General features: G+C 55.1%; 1 protein-coding gene across 1 annotated transcript; it reads left to right on the top strand.

Moving 5' to 3' along the window:
• The first annotated feature begins 1,374 nt into the window (after positions 1-1,374).
• On the top strand, positions 1,375-18,680 carry PRKACA (protein kinase cAMP-activated catalytic subunit alpha). Its single transcript, XM_045990612.1, has 10 exons — positions 1,375-1,647; positions 9,101-9,162; positions 9,622-9,750; positions 12,838-12,936; positions 13,920-14,002; positions 14,774-14,900; positions 15,003-15,098; positions 15,193-15,315; positions 17,430-17,594; positions 17,998-18,680. Exons 1-10 carry the CDS (start codon positions 1,602-1,604, stop codon positions 18,121-18,123), a joined length of 1,056 nt encoding a protein of 351 aa, XP_045846568.1. The 5' UTR covers positions 1,375-1,601; the 3' UTR covers positions 18,124-18,680.
• Positions 18,681-19,147: the final 467 nt, after the last annotated feature.

Raw genomic sequence — 19,147 nt, 5'->3', positions numbered from 1 at the left:
GCACACACAGGCCCATCCCTCACCCCCAACAAAGAATTACCCTGCCCCAAATGTCAGTAGTGTGGCAGTGAGAAACTGACCTGGCTGTGTTTTAAAAGGGCACCCGGGGCGCCTGGGTGGCTCAGTAGGTTAAAGCCTCTGCCTTCGGCTCAGGTCATGATCCCAGGGTCCTGGGATCGAGCCCCACATCGGGCTCGCTACTTAGCAGGGAGCCTGCTTCCTCCTCTCTCTCTCTCTCTCTCTCTCTCTCTCTCTCTCTCTGCCTGCCTCTCTGCCTATTTGTGATCTCTGTCAAATAAATAAATAAAATCTTTTAAATAAATAAAGGGCACCCAGGGGCACCTGGCTGGCTCTGCGTGGAGCATGGGACTCTTGATCTCCGGGTTTTATGTTGGAGCAGAACATTAGATGTAGGAATTACTTAAATTCCTTAAAAATGAAAATAAAAGGGCACGCAGAAAAAATAGTCATTGCTCAGGGAGGGCAGCTTCCCTTCGTGTTGCCCAAAAGGCATCCTCAACCTGGCTGTGCCCCAGATTCCTCATCTGTAAAATGGGAGTGATGATAATAGTACCTCCGTGATAGGAGTGGGGTGCAATGTATTTAACAAGTACCAGCTCCTACTACTGACGCCAAACCCAGGGTAGATGCCCAGGAAAGGGATGGCACAGAGATCCCTACCAACCACCCCTTACGCCCTGGGCGCAGCATCCTCCTGAAACTCCGGCTGTGGCTGGAGGAGACCTAGAAGGCTCCTCGGCCAGGACTCTGCTGTCCTGCGTCAGGCCTTATGAATGACGACTGCCGGCGGCCTGGCGACCTCTGAACCGAGGCGCCCGCCGCGCCCCTCCCCCACTGGCAGGTGGACGGCGGCTGCGCCGGGAGGGTGGTGGGGAGGCCCTGGCGCCAACCTTGGCTGGCCGGCGGCCGCTGCCGCACTGAGCGGAGGCGGGGGACTGCGGCGCGTACGAAGCCAGGCGGGCGCCCGCCTGGACCGCCTCCTGGGCCTCCGAGCGCGGCGCGGCCACCCGCCAGCTTCTGCCGCCCCGCCCGGCCAGCCCGGGCTGTAGGCTGCATCTCCGCCCCGCCCTCTCACCCTGGGATTGACACTGAATGTTCTGCGGGGGGTTTGCCGAACAGCGCGCCTCCGCCAATTGGCGGCCTCGCTGGGCGGGCCACGGGCTCTGTCGCGAATCTTGGCCAGTCGGGTGCGCCGGCCCGCCCAGCTGAGGCCTCGCGAGCTCGCGAGTGGCCGGGCGTCCGCGGCGCGCGTCACGGAGCCGAGGGCCTATCGCAACTCGGGAGGATTGCGGAGGACCAATGGGCGGTGGCGTGGCGCCGTCACTCAGAACGGCCTAGGCCAATGAGCGGCGGGCTGCGGGGGCGTCACGGACAGCAGCAGCGGACTTGGGCTGAGGTTCCCCGGCGGGCGGGCGCGGAGAGACGCGGGAAGCAGGGGCTGGGCGGGGGTCGCGGCGCCGCAGCCTGCGCAGCCAACCCGAGGGGCCGCCGCCGCCGCCCAGCGCGCTCCTGGGCCGCCGGCCGCCGCCAGCACCCGCCGCGCCGCAGCTCCGGGACCGGCCCCGGCCGCCGTCGCCGCGATGGGCAACGCCGCAGCCGCCAAGAAGGGCAGCGAGCAGGAGAGCGGTGAGTGCCCGGGCCATGACCCCGATCACGGCCCCGCGCTGCCAGCCCCCGGCCTGTCCATCACCACCTGGCCCCTCCCCCTACGCGCCCCCCTCTATTTCTCTCTGCTCATCCCCTCCCAGCGCCCCGTACCCCTGCCTGTCCAAGGTTGGGTCCCAGGGCCCGCAGAAGACCCCCGTAGGGGCCCCCTTGCCAAAGGCCACCCCCCACTGCAAAGACTGTGCCCCCCCCACCCAGCTGTCACTGCCAACCAAGGCACGTATGACCGCTGGGGCCCCACATGGGGCCTTGTCACCACCCCACCCCCCCCCTTTCCTGGCCCCTCTTCCCAGATTCTAATCCCTCCACTTCGTCACTCACCTCTCCCACGGATGGAACCCACTGCCAGACCCCGACCCAGGTTTCTGCCAGCTTGGGAGTGCTATGGGGTCTGCCTCCACCCCGCAGGGACCTTGGCCACTTAGTGACCACACCCCTCCCCCCTCCAGCCCCCGCCATCTTTCTCCTGCCCTTCCCCTTTCCACCTTATCACAGCCCCCCTCCAAACCCACGCTGCCCCCCTTAAGCATTTCCCAGAGCCACCTCCAGCATTGTTTTTCCCTTCTGTGTCACTTGGCATGGGGGACAGGATCTTTCTGGGTCCCTCTGCCCCTCTCTCATCCTGTCACTCAGTCACTCTGCTTCTCTGCCTGCGTTCCCTCCTCCAAGCAAACGTCTGTCCCTGACTGAGGTAGCAGACTGTTTATAAACCTAGAGAACTGCTTCAGTGCTTCCAAAGCCAAGTTTGAGCCCATCTTGCTGGGATTCGTTGCATCTTCTTTCCTGGGTTTGGGGAGGGGGGTGAGGGGGGCGGCAACAGAGCTCCTTCCCATCTCCTGATACGCAGTGAGCTCTAGGCTTCTTGAAGTGCGCCTAAATAAATGGTCTTTTCACAACTGAGGCTCCGTCATTCACGCAGTCCCCAGGGCTTCTTCACCCCCTCCTGGCCCAGGATGAAGAGTGGGGTATGAAGTGTCTGGGTTTAGCAGGGCTCATTCAGCTTGAGCTGGGATGGTGAGAGAGGGGACTTGATGCATGACAGTTGGAGAGAGTAGCGACTGACATCTAATGACTTGCTTTGCCAAGGGACAAATAGATTCTGATCATTCCCAGGGCTCAGCCAGAGAGAGGCCTGTTTCCCCCTCAGCCCCCAAATTATGTTGGTATTGGCCTTTTCCAGCCAGAGAGACTCTGTATCTGGAAATGCCTTCAGAAATGGCCTCGGCGCCTTCCTCAGTTCTCCCAGCTCTTAAATTGTCATCACTCCAGACCTATAGCTGGACCTGAGCTAGGATCCCCTTCCAGTTACCCAGAAATAGAGCTGAAAGGGAGGCCGTGTCCAAATACACCCTTCCCAATTTCTGATCTCCGACCCCAGCATCTGAGTCCTTTGAATGCCCCGTCCCAGAAGGATGCAGGCACAAAACCCTGGGAACTTTATTTCCACACGGATTCAAACGGCAGAACTCAGAATCACCAAGCAGCCATGGAAAGGCCTGACATGTCACCGATGGGCGGGGGACAGGGAGGCAAGTGCCTGTAGCTGAGCACTTGATGACAGAGGAGCAGGTGGGTAGTGACCAAAAAAGGTCTGGGCATGAGCGTGGAGGGGACTAGGCAGAGGGGGAGGGGCTGGAGCCCCCAGCAGGTGAGACTGACTGGGAGGTGGAAGGTGGAGGCAAATCACTATATACTGCGGTAGCTCACTTGAAAGTTGGGGAGATGACATTGTCCTGGAAAACTTTCAAGGCATATCAAACACATGCATAGTGGGACAGAAAGCCACATAGGGAAAAGGATTCCGCACAGGGAAAAGGATTCCGGAGGATCAGAGAGGCTCTGGAAGGAACCACTAATTTGCTAGGAGTGCAGGCCGGACACCCAGAAGTGGACTATCATGATGAAACAGAGCTACTGTTTACTAGGCATCTAGGAGGTGCCAGGCTAAATGGTCTCCATAGATAGATCTGCTGGAATGATTCTCATAACAATTTTCTCCGAATTTTCCAAACACGCTGTCTTGAGTTTGACGTAGGTGATGTCAAAGAGGCAGGATTTGCATCCAGATCCGCTTATCAGCTAACTTCCTAGACCCCAGAATTTCCAGACCCAGACATTCTCAAGCTGCCTCCTTGATTTTTATTCTATTCACTTATATTTTCTTAATTTAAAATAATAAAGTTTTGACCCACTTTGGTTCAGATGTAAAGTTTGATCTGTCCTAAGCAATAATATAAATGAAATCAGGAGATTGTTCTGCTGGTCATGTTCTCTCTGGTACACATTAAAATACAATGTAAACTGGAAAAGCGAAACTTCCTAAAATCATTTTGTGCCCTGCCAAGGGGACCCATGTCACACTTTAGGAAATGCCCCAAGCTGTACATCCTTCCAGAGGCTTACAGGGGCTCTTAGAAAAGGAAATAGGATGAGAAATGAAGCCCCTTTTTGCTTTGAAGCTCTGAGTCCAAAAGGATGAAATTAGACAAAATATGCCCTCTTGTCACCAGGGTGCGGTGGGGGTGGGGGCAGTAGCCAGGCTAGCCTGTAGGGGGCACCTGAATTTCATCTGCCCGTTGCTAGCCTGACCCGGGTCAGGAAAATGCCCAAGCCATAGGAGGCACCAGTCAGACATCCCGCAGCCCCCCAGGCTCCTGTCTCCATGGCAGGAGACGGTGTCAGTTTCCTCCCAGGAGAGCAGGGATCTAGAACAAGCCCTGAGGTGGGGTGGGAGACATCGTAACCCAAAGATGCCAAAGCCATTGGCCGGCGTCCGGGGAAGATGCTAAGGAGCATATTAAAAAGACCAAGCCCTGGGCTCTGAGGAGGCTGGAGAACTAAGAGAAGGCCTCCCAAGAGGCCCAGGGACAGGCGGCCAAGTGGAGCTCAGGCCTTGGCTGGCACTGGCCAAAGGCACCCCTGGGAGCTGGCCCACAGAAGGGGCGGGGCTGGCAAGAGGGAACCCCCAGATCTCCCTCCAGGTCCCAGGGACAAGCAGATCCAGGCTCTGTGAGAAGTGCCCCCAAGAGGTCCCTGGATGGGAAGAAGGGCAGCCCTCTGACATCCCACAGAAGCCTGTCTCAGAGCAGCAAGCGCCTTCTGTGCACTGGCAGTTGTATGGGTGCCCGAGAGGGTCCTGCCAAGGCAGCTTTTCCCTTAGCCCAGTAAGGCCTCCAGAACCTTGAGGGTCCTGTCTATCCCTCCCCTGCACCCATTGATCCCTAAGTTGGGTTTCCCTTCCTCCCACCACCCCACAACTTCCTACCTCCCCTTACAGACAAAGTATTGGGGATGGGGCAGCCCAGCTGGTACAGCAGGTCTCATGAGCCTTCCCAGCCACCGTAGTCTGGTGCCCTGAGAGGAAGACTGGGTGATGGCTTCCAACCCCAACGATGGTGAGAATGAGCCCTGTTACTATAGCAACTTCCTAGGCACTCTATGCCCCTCAAGCCAGGAAAGGGCTGCAGTGGGGTTTCAGGAATAGGTAGAGAGGAAGAGTCTGTAGACCCTTGGCTGGCCCTGGAAACCCTTCCCTGACTAACCACCCTGAACCTGGAGGCCTGGGGAAAAGCAGACGTATGGGCGGCCCTGTTCAGCCAAGGGGGGACGGTCCACCCAGAGCGGGGGCCCAGCTCAATTTTAGAATATGTGTTGCCAAAGTGAGCACAGGGGGTCCAGCTCAGACGAAGGCAGTGGGGTGGTCCAGCCCATGTGTGTTAAGCTCAGATTGGGGGGTGATTCAGCTCAGTGATGGAGTCCAGGTCATAATGGATGATGGTTCAGTACAGAATGGGGGTCCATCCGGCTGGGGAGTGATCCAGTCCAGAAGAGGGGTCCCATTCATCCATGTCCCAAACAGGTTTCAGAGGGCTGAGTGTTGCTAGGATTGTTGTCTGCAGTGTCTGAGGCTGGGCTTCTGCCTCCTGCTGTGGCCCTGGCTTTTGGACGGGTGTCTGAGGTTCCTTCTGTTAGCCCAAATAGAATCCAGACCAGAGTGGAGGCTGGGAACCACCCCTCCATCCCCCGTAGGAGACATGGCAGGGGTGCGGGTTTCATAAGCCAGCAGCTGGCTGGGTTTCCCTTCTCTGCCACTTCCTGTTGTCAGGAGGGGCCACGGGTGCTGGGCGCTTTCAGAGAAGCTTCCACTGACCCTCCACTTTATTTGGGATGTGGAAAGAAGGAGGAAGATGGTCAAGGCTGCCTCCCCCTCCCCCACTCCTAGGTTTAGTCTTTCGTTTCCGGTTGGACTTTCGTGGCTGAAAGCAGAGCCAAGCACAGGGCAAGGTTTGACAGGCCAAGGACATCCCGCGATGTCAGTCCCCTCTCTGCCCCCACACAGGAGCAAGATAAATCCAGATATACCCATTTTTCTCTTGGGGCAACAGGATTTGGGGGTTCCAGATTCCAAGAGGACTTAGGGGAGGAGATAGGGTGGCTCTTGTGTCTGCCCCACCCCACCCCCCCCAATCAGGCCTTTCTCTTCCATCCGCTCTTTCAGCTAATTAATGGGGCTCTGGGGCCTCTTTGGCCCCCCGGGGAGCCCCTTGCTGCTGCCTGGGCCTGAACCTTAACTCCTTCCCCTCTGCCCAGTGAGCACTGCCCTGGGCACATCCGGTGCCATCCGTTGGGTAGTTCAGCACCCACTGAGGAAGGCGGGACCTAGCGTCTTGGGAGCAGTGAAGTCCCTGGAACAGGAAGTTAGCTTTAGCACTCCACCCCTGGGGCAGCCAGGCCAGCCAGAAGGGACACCCTCAGGAGAATCTTCCCACTGCCTTCTGCCAAGGAGGGACTTTGCGAACCCTGGCCAGCTGGGAGCAGGCACCTTTAAATGCTTCCCTGGCAACCAGCTCCTCCTCCCTGGTCCCCTGAGGCCCTCCAGAGGAAGCCAGCTCAGAGGCTTTGCGTATTCCTGGTTTCCCCGCAAAGGGAAGGTTCCAGGGAGAGCTCAGGGCAGCCTGGGATGGATGTGGGGTCAGGCAGTGGCCAGGGCAGTGACTCGGAGACCACCTTCCAGCTGTGGCTACAGTTGCTCCTCTGGGCCCACCTGACTATCCGTTTCCTGGGCTACCTGCACCGCACCTTCTGGGTACCTAAGCCGCAGCCAGCACCCTGAGCCTCCCTGGCCAGGGCTTGATGGGTCTCAGATCACCCTACCCCTCTCCACCCCCCCATTGCACCCTCTGCTGGAAGAGGTAGGAAGCAGAGGTGAGTATGGGGGCTCCTGGCTGGGGTTCCCCAATTATTATCCCTCGTTATCTGCACAGTCCTGGCACCATCCCCTCCCCTCCCCACTGTGCCCAAATCTGGCAAGCCATTGGCACCAGAGGGGACACAGTCTGGACACTTTAGTTCTTTGAGAGTCTAGAGAAGAGCTGTACTAGGACCAAGGCTCCCATGGAGCCTCTCAGTGGGGAACCAGCAGACAGCCAGAGGCAGGCCCACTGAGTCAGGAAAAAGCAGAATATGGTAATTCTCAGGAATGGCTGAGAGCAAACAGGGAAGCAGGACCAGGCATTTTCCTGGATTCTTCCCACAGCCCTTGCTTCGCCTTCTTGGGCAGGCAAAGGTACCCCCAAAGGTGAAGGGTACCCTCTCCCCTACCACCTTCATCCAGAATTCAGTGTGTATGTTTGGAGGTTTCCAAGGAAGGTGTTCTGCGTCAGAAGAGATTGTGCAGGTGAAAGCATTGGACTTGGTGTAGCCCCCAGGCTCAGAGAGGTCTCGAGCAGCAGGCGGACGGCCCAGCCAGGCACCAGCCTAGGACTCGTGGCTGTTCCTTGACTGCCCTCTGTCTGCCCAGTCACCCGTTTGAGGGTTTTCCTGACCAACAGTCTCTCCTCCATCTTGCCACTCCTGCAACCCCATGGAAGGCTCATCCCTCCAAACGCTGAGGGGAGTCTTGGGGACGGTGGGAGCGGCAGCCACCCCTGAGGCTGTGTGGAATTCCTGGCGCTATGTCTGGGTAGTCCAGGCAGGTGACAGACAAGGCCTGAGTGCAAGCCTACACAACGCCGCAGGGTAGCAGGTGTCGCAGGAACATCAGGAGGGAGAAGACAGCTCGGTCTGTGGGCCACTCTGGTGCACTGCCATCCGGCAGCAGCGAAACACTGAGTCTTGTGGGCAGTGAGGTCCGGCAGGCCACCTCGGGCCTGGTCAGTCTTCCCATCTGTACAAGGAGAGGAATAGCAGGTCTGACCCATCAGGGTAGGAATTGAGCACAAAGAGCATTCAGCACAGGACTGGCACACAGGAAGGGTCCCTGAAGAGCGTGTCTGGCCCCAGGGGGTGGTGACAAGGACGGGTCTGTAATGTGAAAATCCACCAGGCTGTACATTTAAAGTTTGAGAGGCCAGTGCAACCCCGCCCCCATGTTTCATACCTCAATTTTTTTAAGTACTTAAGAGCAAAATCAGTAATTGCCATTTATATGGCATTAACCCCACACCAGCCAGTATCTAACCCTTTTTGCCAAGATTAATGCATTCATTCCTCTCAACCACCCTACCAGGTCATTACTACTATTATCCCCTCTTTCCAGATGAGGAAAACTTGAGGTCAGGTCAGTTGCCTAAGGTTGCACAGCTCATCAGAGACCAGACTGGGATTTGAACTTGATCTTGTCCCAGTGTCCCGGCCCTTAACTGCTTTACTGGGCTCCTTCTTGGCTTTGGCAAGAACGCCTGTTTTCCAGCCTCAGTTTCCTAGGGCTTTAAATGGGAAGGATGAATAAAAGAAAGTTGGTAGGCGAACCAAGTGAGCAGGCCCAGAGTACACCAGGAGGTCTTCACTGTTACCTCGATGGTGATGTTCACCTTGGGGTGCTGAAGGGCCCATAGGGTGTGGGCATCGGACAAGGCTCCCCTTGAACCAGCTCAGAGGAAGTTCCCCTGGACTGGCAAAGGCAGGAACGGGGCCAGCTGGGGGCCAAGGCAACAGCTGAGCCCCCCAAGGGCGCTTGCTACCCGAGCCCCAGAGGCCTCCACCCAGGGCCCGGCCTCCCCAGAGAAGGGGCTGGAGGAGCAGCCAAATCCCCAGGCTATAAATATCTTGGCTGGCGTCGGCCCTGGCCGTGGAATGTCGGTCAGAACTGGAGCGAGTGGGGGTGGGCTGGCCTGGGCGTCATTCTCTGTACCCCTAAGAGTAACCCCTGAGTCACCTTGCACCCCATTTGGGACGGAGTTGAGTCTGTATCCCACTTCTCTGAGTAAAGGGGGTGCAGGCCCCAGCCAGGATCAGCGTCCCCCAAAGCTGCCCTCCAGCTCAGCTGGGGCACCTGAAGCTGCTGGGAAAAGGCCAGTCTCTGGGTTGAGACAGCTACACCCCACTTTGCACAAACGAGCGTCTCCGCAGGAATGGCCTCGGCCCACCCCGACCAGATGGGGTCTCTAACCAACGCTCTCCCTTTTCTTTTCAGTGAAAGAGTTCTTAGCCAAAGCCAAAGAAGATTTTCTTAAAAAATGGGAAAATCCTGCTCAGGTAAGCACCTGGGATGCAGAGCCTTAGAGGGGAGAGCTGACGGCCCCCTTCCCTCCAGCTGTGTCCCTCTCACGTGGTGAGGATTTTTCGGGCCCAGTGGAGGGCTCCAGACCTGACCCCATTTGCCCCCTAGATGCCAATGGGGACTCCTGGGCGGAGGCACCCAATCACCCACTGCCACGTACCCCCACCCCACCACCCCCTTCCACCTGGTGGCCCCTGCCCCCCCATGCAGCTGCCAGCAGTTCCTGGGCCCCGGGCCAGGGCCGGATCTGGCCCCTGCCACCCGCCTTAAGGAATGTGTCCTTCGCCATCTTGTTTTTCCACCCCCTGTCCTCACGCCCATCACTCCACCTGCTCCCCAGGGCCCCCTCTGCTGGTGGCAGAGGGAGCCCTGGACCTCAGCCTTACCCCCCACTTGGAGAGGGTCCCTGATCCTGGCAACCCCTCCGCCCACAGAATACAGCCCATTTGGATCAGTTTGAACGAATCAAGACCCTCGGCACAGGCTCCTTTGGGCGGGTGATGCTGGTGAAGCACAAGGAGACCGGGAACCACTTTGCCATGAAGATCCTCGACAAACAGAAGGTAAGCACGGCCCATCCCAGGGACCACCGTCCACCCACCAGGCCTTCCTTCAGACTGTTCCCACTGCCTGAGAAGTCTTCCTGTCTGTCATTCGCCGTTTCCTGAGCCCTCCTAATGTGCCAGACTCAAGGGCCAGAAGCGCCCATGATGCCTTCATGAATGAAGCTTCCCCTCCAGACCAGCCATTCCTGGGAGTCCAGGCAGTGAACCTGGGTTCGGACACCTACCCTGTACCAAGGGAGCCAGAAGTCTTCCTAGGGAAAGTATTGTATTTACACAGACCTACCTTCTCTTCTCTTCTCTTTTCTTCTCTTCTCTTCTCTTCTCTTCTCTTCTCTCTTTTCTTTCTTTCTTTCTTTCTTCCTTTCTTTTTAATGTATTTATTAGCGAGATAGCAAGAGAGAGCACAAGCAGGGGTGGGGAGTGGAAGGAGCAGAGGGAGAGGGAGAAGCAGACTCCCCACTGAGCAGGGAGCCCAAGGTGGGGCTCAGTGCAGGGCTCAATCCCAGGACTCTGGAATCATGACCAGAGTCATCATGGCTTAACCAACTGAGCCACCCAGGTGCCCCACACAGACTTTTTTTTTTTTAATATTTTATTTATTTATTTGACAGAGAGAGAGGTCACAAGTAGGCAGAGAGTCAGGCAGAGAGAGAGGGAGAAACAGGCTCCTCACTGAGCAGAGAGCCTGATGCGGGGCTCGATCCCAGGACCCTGAGATCATGACCTGAGCCAAAAGCAGAGGCTTAAACCGCTGAGCCACCCAGGCGCCCCAAGACTTTTTTTTTTTTAAAGATTCTATTTATTTATTCGAGATAGGGAGAAGGGGGTACAAGTGGGTAGGAGGGTCAGAGGGAGGGAGAGAAACAGACTCCCCACCGAGCAGGGAGCCTGATGCAGGACTCTGTCCCAAGACCCTAGGATCATGACCTGAGCCAAAGGCAGACGCTCAACTGAGCGCCTGAGTGCCACTCAGGCACCCCATAGACCATATTTCTGTAAATATTTTTGAGACCCTACTCTATGTCAGGCGCTACTGTTGGGTAGCACTGTTTAATAGAAATGTAATACAAGCTGTATATGGGTGGTTGGTTTGTTTTTCAGTCTTTTTTTTTTTTTTTTTTTTTTTTTTTTTTTCAGATTTTATTTATTTATTTGACAGATCACAAGTAGGCAGAGAGGCAGGCAGAGAGAGAGAGGAAGAAGCAGGCTCCCTTCTGAGCAGCAGAGAGCCCAATGCAGGGCTCGATCCCAGGACCCCGGGATCATAACCTGAGCCAAAGGCAGAGGCTTTAACCCACTGAGCCACCTAGGCACCCCGTATATGGTTTTAAATTCTGTAGAATCCCCCCTTTAAAAAGTGAGAAGAGGGGCACTTGGGTGGCTCAGTGGGTTAAAGCCTCTGCCTTCAGCTCATGATCCCAGGGTCCTGGGATCGAGCCCCACATCGGGCTCTCTGCTCAGCGGAGAGCCTGCTTCCTCCTCTCTCTGCCTGCTTCTCTGCCTACTTGTGATCTCTGTCTGTCAAATGAATAAATAAAATCTTAAAAAAAAAAAAAAGGTGAGAAGAAACAGGTAGAATTAATTTCAGAAATGTGCTCTAGTTAAGCCAGTATATTTACAATATTATAATTTCAATGTATGTAACCAGTGCAAAAGTACCATTAATGAGACATCTCATTTTTTTTTTTATCTGTATTAAGTCTTCAGAATCCAGCGTGTATTTTACACTTACATCTCTGGTCAGATGTTCAGTTTTTACTAGAAAACAAGAAAAAGCAGAGAGGTTGGAAAAGCAAATTCACATAGTCCACGTTGTTCCAGTCAGGCTTAAAAGTCACCCAGTAACTGACCTCGAGTGTCCCTTTTTAAATTTTCATTTTAGGGGCGCCTGGCTGGCTTAGTCATTAAGCATCTGCCTTCGGCTCGGGTCATGATCCCACGGTCCTGGGATTGAGCCCCACATGGGGCTCCCTGCTTGGCGGGAAGCCTGCCTCTCCCTCTGCCTACCTCTCCCTCTGCTTGTGTTCCCTCTCTTGCTGTGTCTCTCTCTGTCAAATAAATAAATAAAATCTTTAGAAAAAAAAATTTCAGGGACTCCTGGGTGGCTCAGTCAGGCCGCTGCCTTCAGCTCAGGTCATGATCTCGGGGTCCTGGGATCGAGTCCTGAATCGGGCTCCTTGCTCAGTGGGGAGCCTGCTTCTCTCTCTGCCTCTGCCTGCCACTCTGCCTGCTTGTGCGCACGTGCGCTCTCTCTCTCTCTCCGACAAATAAAAAAAATTTTTTTTTTCATTTTAGAAACTTAAAATTTTAAACTCAGCTCACCAGGCACCTAGCCACATCTCAGGTGCTCAGCATCCATACATGGTAGTACACACTTACCAGACAGTGCGGGTGTGGACCTGTAGCTTACAGCTGTGAGCAAAGCAGGAGGAGCCCTGGGGCACAGCAGATCAGAGCTGACCGAGGGGCCAGCCTGCCTGCAGGTGACATGCGGGCCTGACCCGGGTTAGCAGTGGTTGACCTTGGGCAAGTCACTTCCCTTCTCTGCATCTGCCAAAATCCCATGCTCAGAGCACATGCCCCTCAGGGCTCTTGTCATTATGTGTGAGGCGCCTGCCGGGGACAGCTGAGGCAGAATCAGCCTGGGGTTTGAGTGGCTGTGGGGAGGGTGCTCTGGATGCAGGCAAAGTGTTTCTAAACATCTCTTAGGCATCACTCTCGCTTGTCTTTTCGGTTTCAGCTTAGCTGCCCTTCCTCCAGGAAGCCTTCTCTGACTCCCCCACCCCCCCGACCTTACCAGGCCTCTTATCTGGGTATCCACAGGCCCTGAGCTTCCCACACCATGACTCTGACCCCTCTGGGCCATGAGGCTTGGTGACTCGTGTTCTTGCCCTGAACTGCGTGCCATGCAGGGACAGACAGCCTCTGCCTTCTCAGTGTGTCCTCACTGTGCATCCAGCCCCAGGCTCTACAGGCTGTGGGCACTCAAAGGACCCAGCCCAGCCCAGGCACCCCTACTTCTGGGCATGGGAGAGGAAGAGGACCTTCTCAGACCCTCTCTGCCCTCCCTTCCCACCCCCGCAGGTGGTGAAGCTGAAACAGATCGAGCACACCCTGAACGAGAAGCGTATCCTGCAGGCGGTCAACTTTCCGTTCCTCGTCAAACTCGAGTTCTCCTTCAAGGTGGGGTCTCGGGGGCCGGGGGCCAGGGCCCCTGCTAAGTGGTACAGCCTTGGGGCTCCCAGAGCTAGGATGGGGCCGAGGGCAAGGCAGGTCCACTAAGAAGGAGAGCCCAGAGGAGGGCTGCTCGGGGGCAGGAGTCAGCCTGAGACTCTGGTAGACCTACATCCAGCTCCTGGGCCCACCAGCTTCTAGCCTGTGAACCTGGCTGACGTCCCTCCAAACCAGCTCCCCGTTTGACAGCAAGCACCTGACGCCCACCTGCAGCCCAAATTCCCCACAAAGCCTGGATTCAAACCCCAGTTCTGTGCACCTCCAGGCTGTGTAATGCTGGCGCGGGACCTCCCTGCCCTGAGTCTCAGTTTCCTTGTCTATAAAGTGGGGATCACAACACTCCCCACCTCATGGGATGGACATGACCATTCCGAGCACAAAGTGAGTGCCCTCCGTGAGCTACTTTGGGTGTTGTCCTAAGCTGTGACAACAAGGTCTGGGAAAAGCCATTCAAGGCCTGAGACCCAGACAGACCCCCATGTGTGGTTTAAACCTCTGCTGCTACCTTCTTAAAAATTGTCATCATTTTTTTTAACAAGGGGCTTCACATTTTTATTCTGGGGCCCCACAAATTCTGTAGCCCATCCTGGGCCCGTTTTACAGGTGACAAAACTGTGACCTCAAGCTTTGGGCAAGACAGTCTCAGATGTGAGGCACCATGGAGTCCTCTCCCCAGCCCAGGCACGCTGGCTGGGCCCCTTACACCCCACCTGCCGGCCCTCCCTTTCACTTCCTGTAAGCAGGATACCTGCTGCCCCTTCTTCATGGGGCAGAAGGAAATGAGGGGGAGGCTCAGGGAGAACAGCGCCTGGAACTCCAAGCGGGCTTCATATGGGAGCCAAGATTGTTGTTGTCCCATTATTTTGGAACACCCACCATGTAAGGGCACCAGGCTTTCGGACGGGGCCCTGATCAGCCGCTGTTTCCCATAGGACAACTCGAATTTATACATGGTCATGGAGTATGTGCCTGGCGGGGAGATGTTCTCGCACCTGCGGCGGATCGGAAGGTTCAGGTGAGCGGGCCAGGTGGGGCCAGGTGGGCCCACGGGTGTTGTCACATGACCCAAGCCATCTGGGGGCATGAAGTGGGCTCTCCAGGTCTGTCCGGGTTCTTGTTGCCCCTGAGCTGAGGAATCTGTGGTTTCTCAGTCCCCACAAAACAGAAGCAACACAATGACTTAGGGCTCCCTGCTTAAGTCGGCAGTTATAAAATTTATACTATCTTTTTCCTTAGTTATATAGATAAACGCTTTACATACAACAGAACGCACAGGTGTTCAGTGTTTTGACAGTCACATACACTTGTGAAACCACCACCCAAAATGCCATAGAAAACATTTCCTTCACCCCAGAAAATTCCCTCGAAGCCCTTTCTTGGCAAATTGCCGGCCTGAAGAAAGCAGTTGTCCTTTCTGGTTTCAAACACCGTAAATGTGTTTGGTCTGGGTTTGGACTGGATATAAATGGAAATCACACCGTTCACATTCTTCTGTTCCTTTCTTCTCTTGCTCACATAATCATCTTGACATCTAGTCACGTTGTTAACTGTATTCATCGTTTGTCCTGGTGGTGGCGGTGGGTGCATTCCCAGCGTGTGAAGCTACCACACTCTAGCTGTGTTCCTCTGTTGCTGGACATACAGCGCTTTCCCATGTAGGGCCCTATTCGAAGAAGTCTGCTCTGCTTATGTATTTGGGGCGGCTCTAGATCATTTGGGGGTGGGCGGGTCATGCTGGGTACAACCACCCACACTCACCTGTCCTCTCCCCAATTGTCCCCACAAGTGAACCGCATGCCCGCTTCTACGCGGCCCAGATCGTCCTGACCTTCGAGTACCTGCACTCACTTGACCTCATCTACCGGGACCTGAAGCCGGAGAACCTCCTCATTGACCAGCAGGGCTACATCCAGGTGCCCACCAGGACGGGCAAGGGGTGGACCCAGGTGGCCTTGGGCTGGATCTTCCCCATCCCTCCCCACTTCCTGGCCAACAGCCCATTCTTGTGCCCGCAGGTGACAGACTTCGGTTTCGCCAAGCGTGTAAAAGGCCGCACCTGGACCTTATGCGGGACCCCTGAGTACCTGGCCCCGGAGATCATCCTGAGCAAAGTAGGCACCTCCCTGTCCATCCCCCTGCCTTGAGGCCTGCTCCGCCTGCACCCCCTCCTTGCCCTCCTCACACCGTACACCCCTCTCACTCTAGGGCTACAACAAGGCTGTGGACTGGTGGGCCCTAGGGGTTCTCATCTACGAGATGGCCGCTGGCTACCCGCCCTTCTTCGCTGACCAGCCCATCCAGATCTATGAGAAGATTGTCTCTGGGAAGGTGAGGCCTGGATACGGGGGCTAAGCCCCCAGACAGACCGTTCCCCACCAGTTCTGCTCACCATGGAGCCCTGCATATAGTGTCAGAACAATCTAGAAGTTCATTAAGTTAAGCCAATCAGTGAAGCTGGGTGCACCAGCCACACGAACAGGCCAGCACCTCACACAACCTCCCCGCCCAGTCCTGGACCCACACTGCTGATATTTCCAGAGCTTCCAGAACCCCAAGCCCCACCCGAACACCTTCCCCTGCCTGACCGGAAGCTCTGCTTGCCTCCAGTCATCCCACTGAGCATGAGTTTTCACAAGTTTCACAGCAGAAAAGCAACCATGTGCAGTTCCTGGGTGCCACTCGGGGCCCCTCAGGGTCACTTAGGGGTTGCGGCCCACGTCTTCTCTCCCAGACGCAGACTTGCTGACTCTCAGAGTCCAGGTCTGGCAGCAGAGCAGTCACAGAGCACAGATGTGCTCACTGCCACACGACACACCCCCCTTCGCTGTACCCCAGCACTTGGAAGGAGTGATGAAGCTCAGGTGTGGAGAGCATCATCACAGGCCCCAAGGGCTTGGGACAAGGTAGGAACCCGACCTCTGCCCTCAGCTCACCACCTTGCTGGGAGGACTCAGCCATCCTTCCACCCGGCCTGGGAATTAGTGGAAGCAGGTTCCAGCTCAGCCTGGGGGCGTCAACCTGGCTCCAAGTCCCAGCTCAGCCACCCATTGACTTTGAAACCTCCGGCAAGCGCCTGTACCTCTCTGAGCTTCATCTTACCGTACAAGAACTGGGGAACCAGACGCTTGCCTCTCTGAGAAAGAAACCAGCTGCAATGTGGAGTCACTAAAAAGGGAAAGATGAGGTGTGTGCCACCAGGCAGAAAAGAAATTGCAGGGAAAATGGCCCAAAGTGGGGGAAAAGAAAAAAAAAATAGGCAGTTCTGAGGAGGAAAGAGAAGATGAGCATAACTCCCTTCTTTGTAACATTTTACAGTTCCCACACACCCTGCGTGGTATTCTCTCCCTTGTGCAACTGGAGGCAGGCACAGGCCCAGAGAGGTTAAGGGCCATGGCCAAGGTCATACAGCCTATAAGATGTAGAGCAGTGCTAGAACTTAGTTCTTGCTGCTGTAAATCCAGTAACTACTTGCGAACAAGGCTTTGGGGAAGTTTCTGGAAGAGTTGAAGTGAGCCTTAAAGAGTGAAAGAGTCTTAGCTATGGGGAGAGAGGGGGAAACAAAAACAGTCATTTCTCTCATAACCATGAATATTTCAGAAGTTCCCTGACCTCGGCAGAGCTGCCTTAGGAAGCAGTAGCTAAGAATGCAAATTCTGGAGTCCAACAGACCCAAGGTGAAAGCCCCCTTGTCCCAGTCCTCTGTGTGACCCTAAACAAACTGCTCAACCCATCCGAGCCTCTCTCCTCTTCTCTGATATGGGAACCATCAGAGCGTTTACCTTAGAGCAGCAGTTCCTAGAGTGGCCTCCTGTCCAGCAGCATCAGCATGGCCGAGGAACAGGCTAGGCACAGGTTCTCAGACCTCCTGAATCAAACTCCCATGGCCCCAACAAGCTTTTTCTTTCTTTTTTTTTTCTAAGATTTTATTTATTTATTTGACAAGCAGAGATCAACAGTAGGCAGAGAGGCAGGCAGAGAGAGAAGGGGAAGCAGGCTTCCTGCTGAGGAGAGAGCCCGATGCGGGGCTCAATCCCAGGACCCTGGGATCATGACCTGAGCCGAAGGCAGAGGCTTTAACCCACTGAGCCACCCAGGTGCCCCAAGATTTTATTTATTTGACATAGAGATTGAGAGCACAAGCAGGGGGAGCAGCAGGAGAAGGAAAGGGAGAAGCAGACTCCTCACTGTGAGCAAGAAGCCCAACCTGAAGCTCAGTCCCAGGAACTTGGGATCATGATATGAGCTGAAGGCAGATGCTTAACCGATTGAGCCACCCAGGCACCCCCCCCCCCCCACACACAAGCTTTTTTAATGGGATCCTAAAGCACATTCAATTTGAAGGTTCTCCACCCAGTAGGACTGTTAGGCGGCAAAGGCAGCATTCTGGGATTTCTCAACTCCAGACAAGTCCCCCACCCTGTCTGTGTTAACCCCCTCTCCAGGTGCGGTTCCCATCCCACTTCAGCTCTGACCTGAAAGATCTGCTGCGGAACCTGCTGCAGGTGGACCTCACCAAACGCTTTGGGAACCTCAAGAATGGGGTTAATGATATCAAGAACCACAAGTGGTTTGCCACAACTGACTGGATCGCCATCTACCAGAGGAAGGTGGGCCACCTCCTTTCCCATGCCACCCCTCTTCCCAGTAGGTGCAGAGGGTTTTGAGAGGAGAGCATGAGCCAGGGAGGGCAACCGGTGAAGAGATGGAAAGGGAAGTGACATCTGAAAATAGGCCACAGGCTCTGAGTCAGTCCAGCTGAGGGGGCTTAGAGCAGTGGAGGTCTAGAAGTGGCATCATTTGGCTACTCTGTGATCTTGAGCATCAGACACCCCTCTGGTGAGCTAGCTATAATGAGATTCTTAGGTTGTTAAGGTGAGTCGACATCCTAATGTTAAGCTGAGACCTGGGTCATAGTAAATTATCTCATGAATGTTAGTCCATTTACATTTATTGTTGTAAGGATAATTATGTTGACTACTGAGGTCTGAGTGGTTCTTGACCCCTCTCCAGGTGGAAGCTCCCTTCATACCAAAGTTTAAAGGCCCTGGGGACACGAGTAATTTTGACGACTATGAGGAGGAAGAGATCCGAGTCTCCATCAATGAGAAGTGTGGCAAGGAGTTTACTGAGTTTTAGGGGTGTGCCTGTGCCCCCATGGGTTTTCTTTCTCTCTCTCTCTCTCTCTCTCTCTCTCTTTTTTTTTTTTTTTTTTTTTTGGTGGGGGGGGTGGGAGGGTTGGATTGAACAGCCAGAAGGCCCCAGAGTTCCTTGCATCTAATTTCACCCCCACCCCACCCTCCAGGGTAGGGGGAGCAGGAAGCCAGATATTCAGAGGAATGGAAACACCAGCTGCTCTCCCTCAATCCCTCACCCTCCTGCCCACCCCCACCCCCCACCGCTTTTGCCTTCCTCCTCCCCAGAAGCCCCCGACCCAGCCCACTTCTGCCTGTTTTAAATGAGTTTCTATGTTCCAGTCAGACCAAGTCTTGCTGGTGTATTCAGGGACAGGGTGTGGAAAGAGGGGCCCAAACTTAACTCCATCCCCACCTCCCCAAACTACAGGCATCACCCATTAAGGGCAAATGAAGGAAAGGCCAGCCTTCTCTTCAGAGCAGTCATGCCTGGAAAGGAGAGATTTTAGTAACCTGTTGGGTGGGCTGCTTGCTAGAATTAAAAAAAAAAAAAAAAAAAAAGTATAATCTTATTTAAGTTCCACCAGTGCCTCCCCACCTTCTTCCCATACTTCCCCCTTCCCAAATCCATTTTAACAAGACTGGGAAGCAGACTGAATTTGTAAAGGAAGGAGCTGGGGTTCAGACCTCCGCCCCAAGCTGCTAATCTCCTCTGCTTCTCTGTCCACCTCCCCCCTACCCTGGGGGTTCCCCTGGCAAGCCTGGAAGGGTCTCGGCCCCTTTAGGAAGCCCCTGTCCCCTTCTGCCCCAACAGACCTTTCTTCACCCTTGGGCTTCGGCCAAGACATAGAAAGCAGCTGCCCCATCCCTGCCAAAAAGGAGTTGTCCCCGGAAAAGATAGAAGGGGAGCCCCAAGCCCGGGGTCTTTCCTCCCACCAGCACTCCCCCCAAACTCTAATTTTATTCTCAGCTAGATTTTAATGCCCAGCCTCCTCTCTGCTTAGTTGGGAAGGCAACCCCCGCAAAAG

The sequence above is a fragment of the Meles meles genome, chromosome 20 (assembly GCF_922984935.1).
Source record: "Meles meles chromosome 20, mMelMel3.1 paternal haplotype, whole genome shotgun sequence".
Taxonomy (NCBI): Eukaryota; Metazoa; Chordata; class Mammalia; order Carnivora; family Mustelidae; genus Meles; species Meles meles.
The sequence above is the reverse complement of the archived record's forward strand: the minus strand, read 5'-3'. Positions and strand labels throughout refer to the sequence as shown.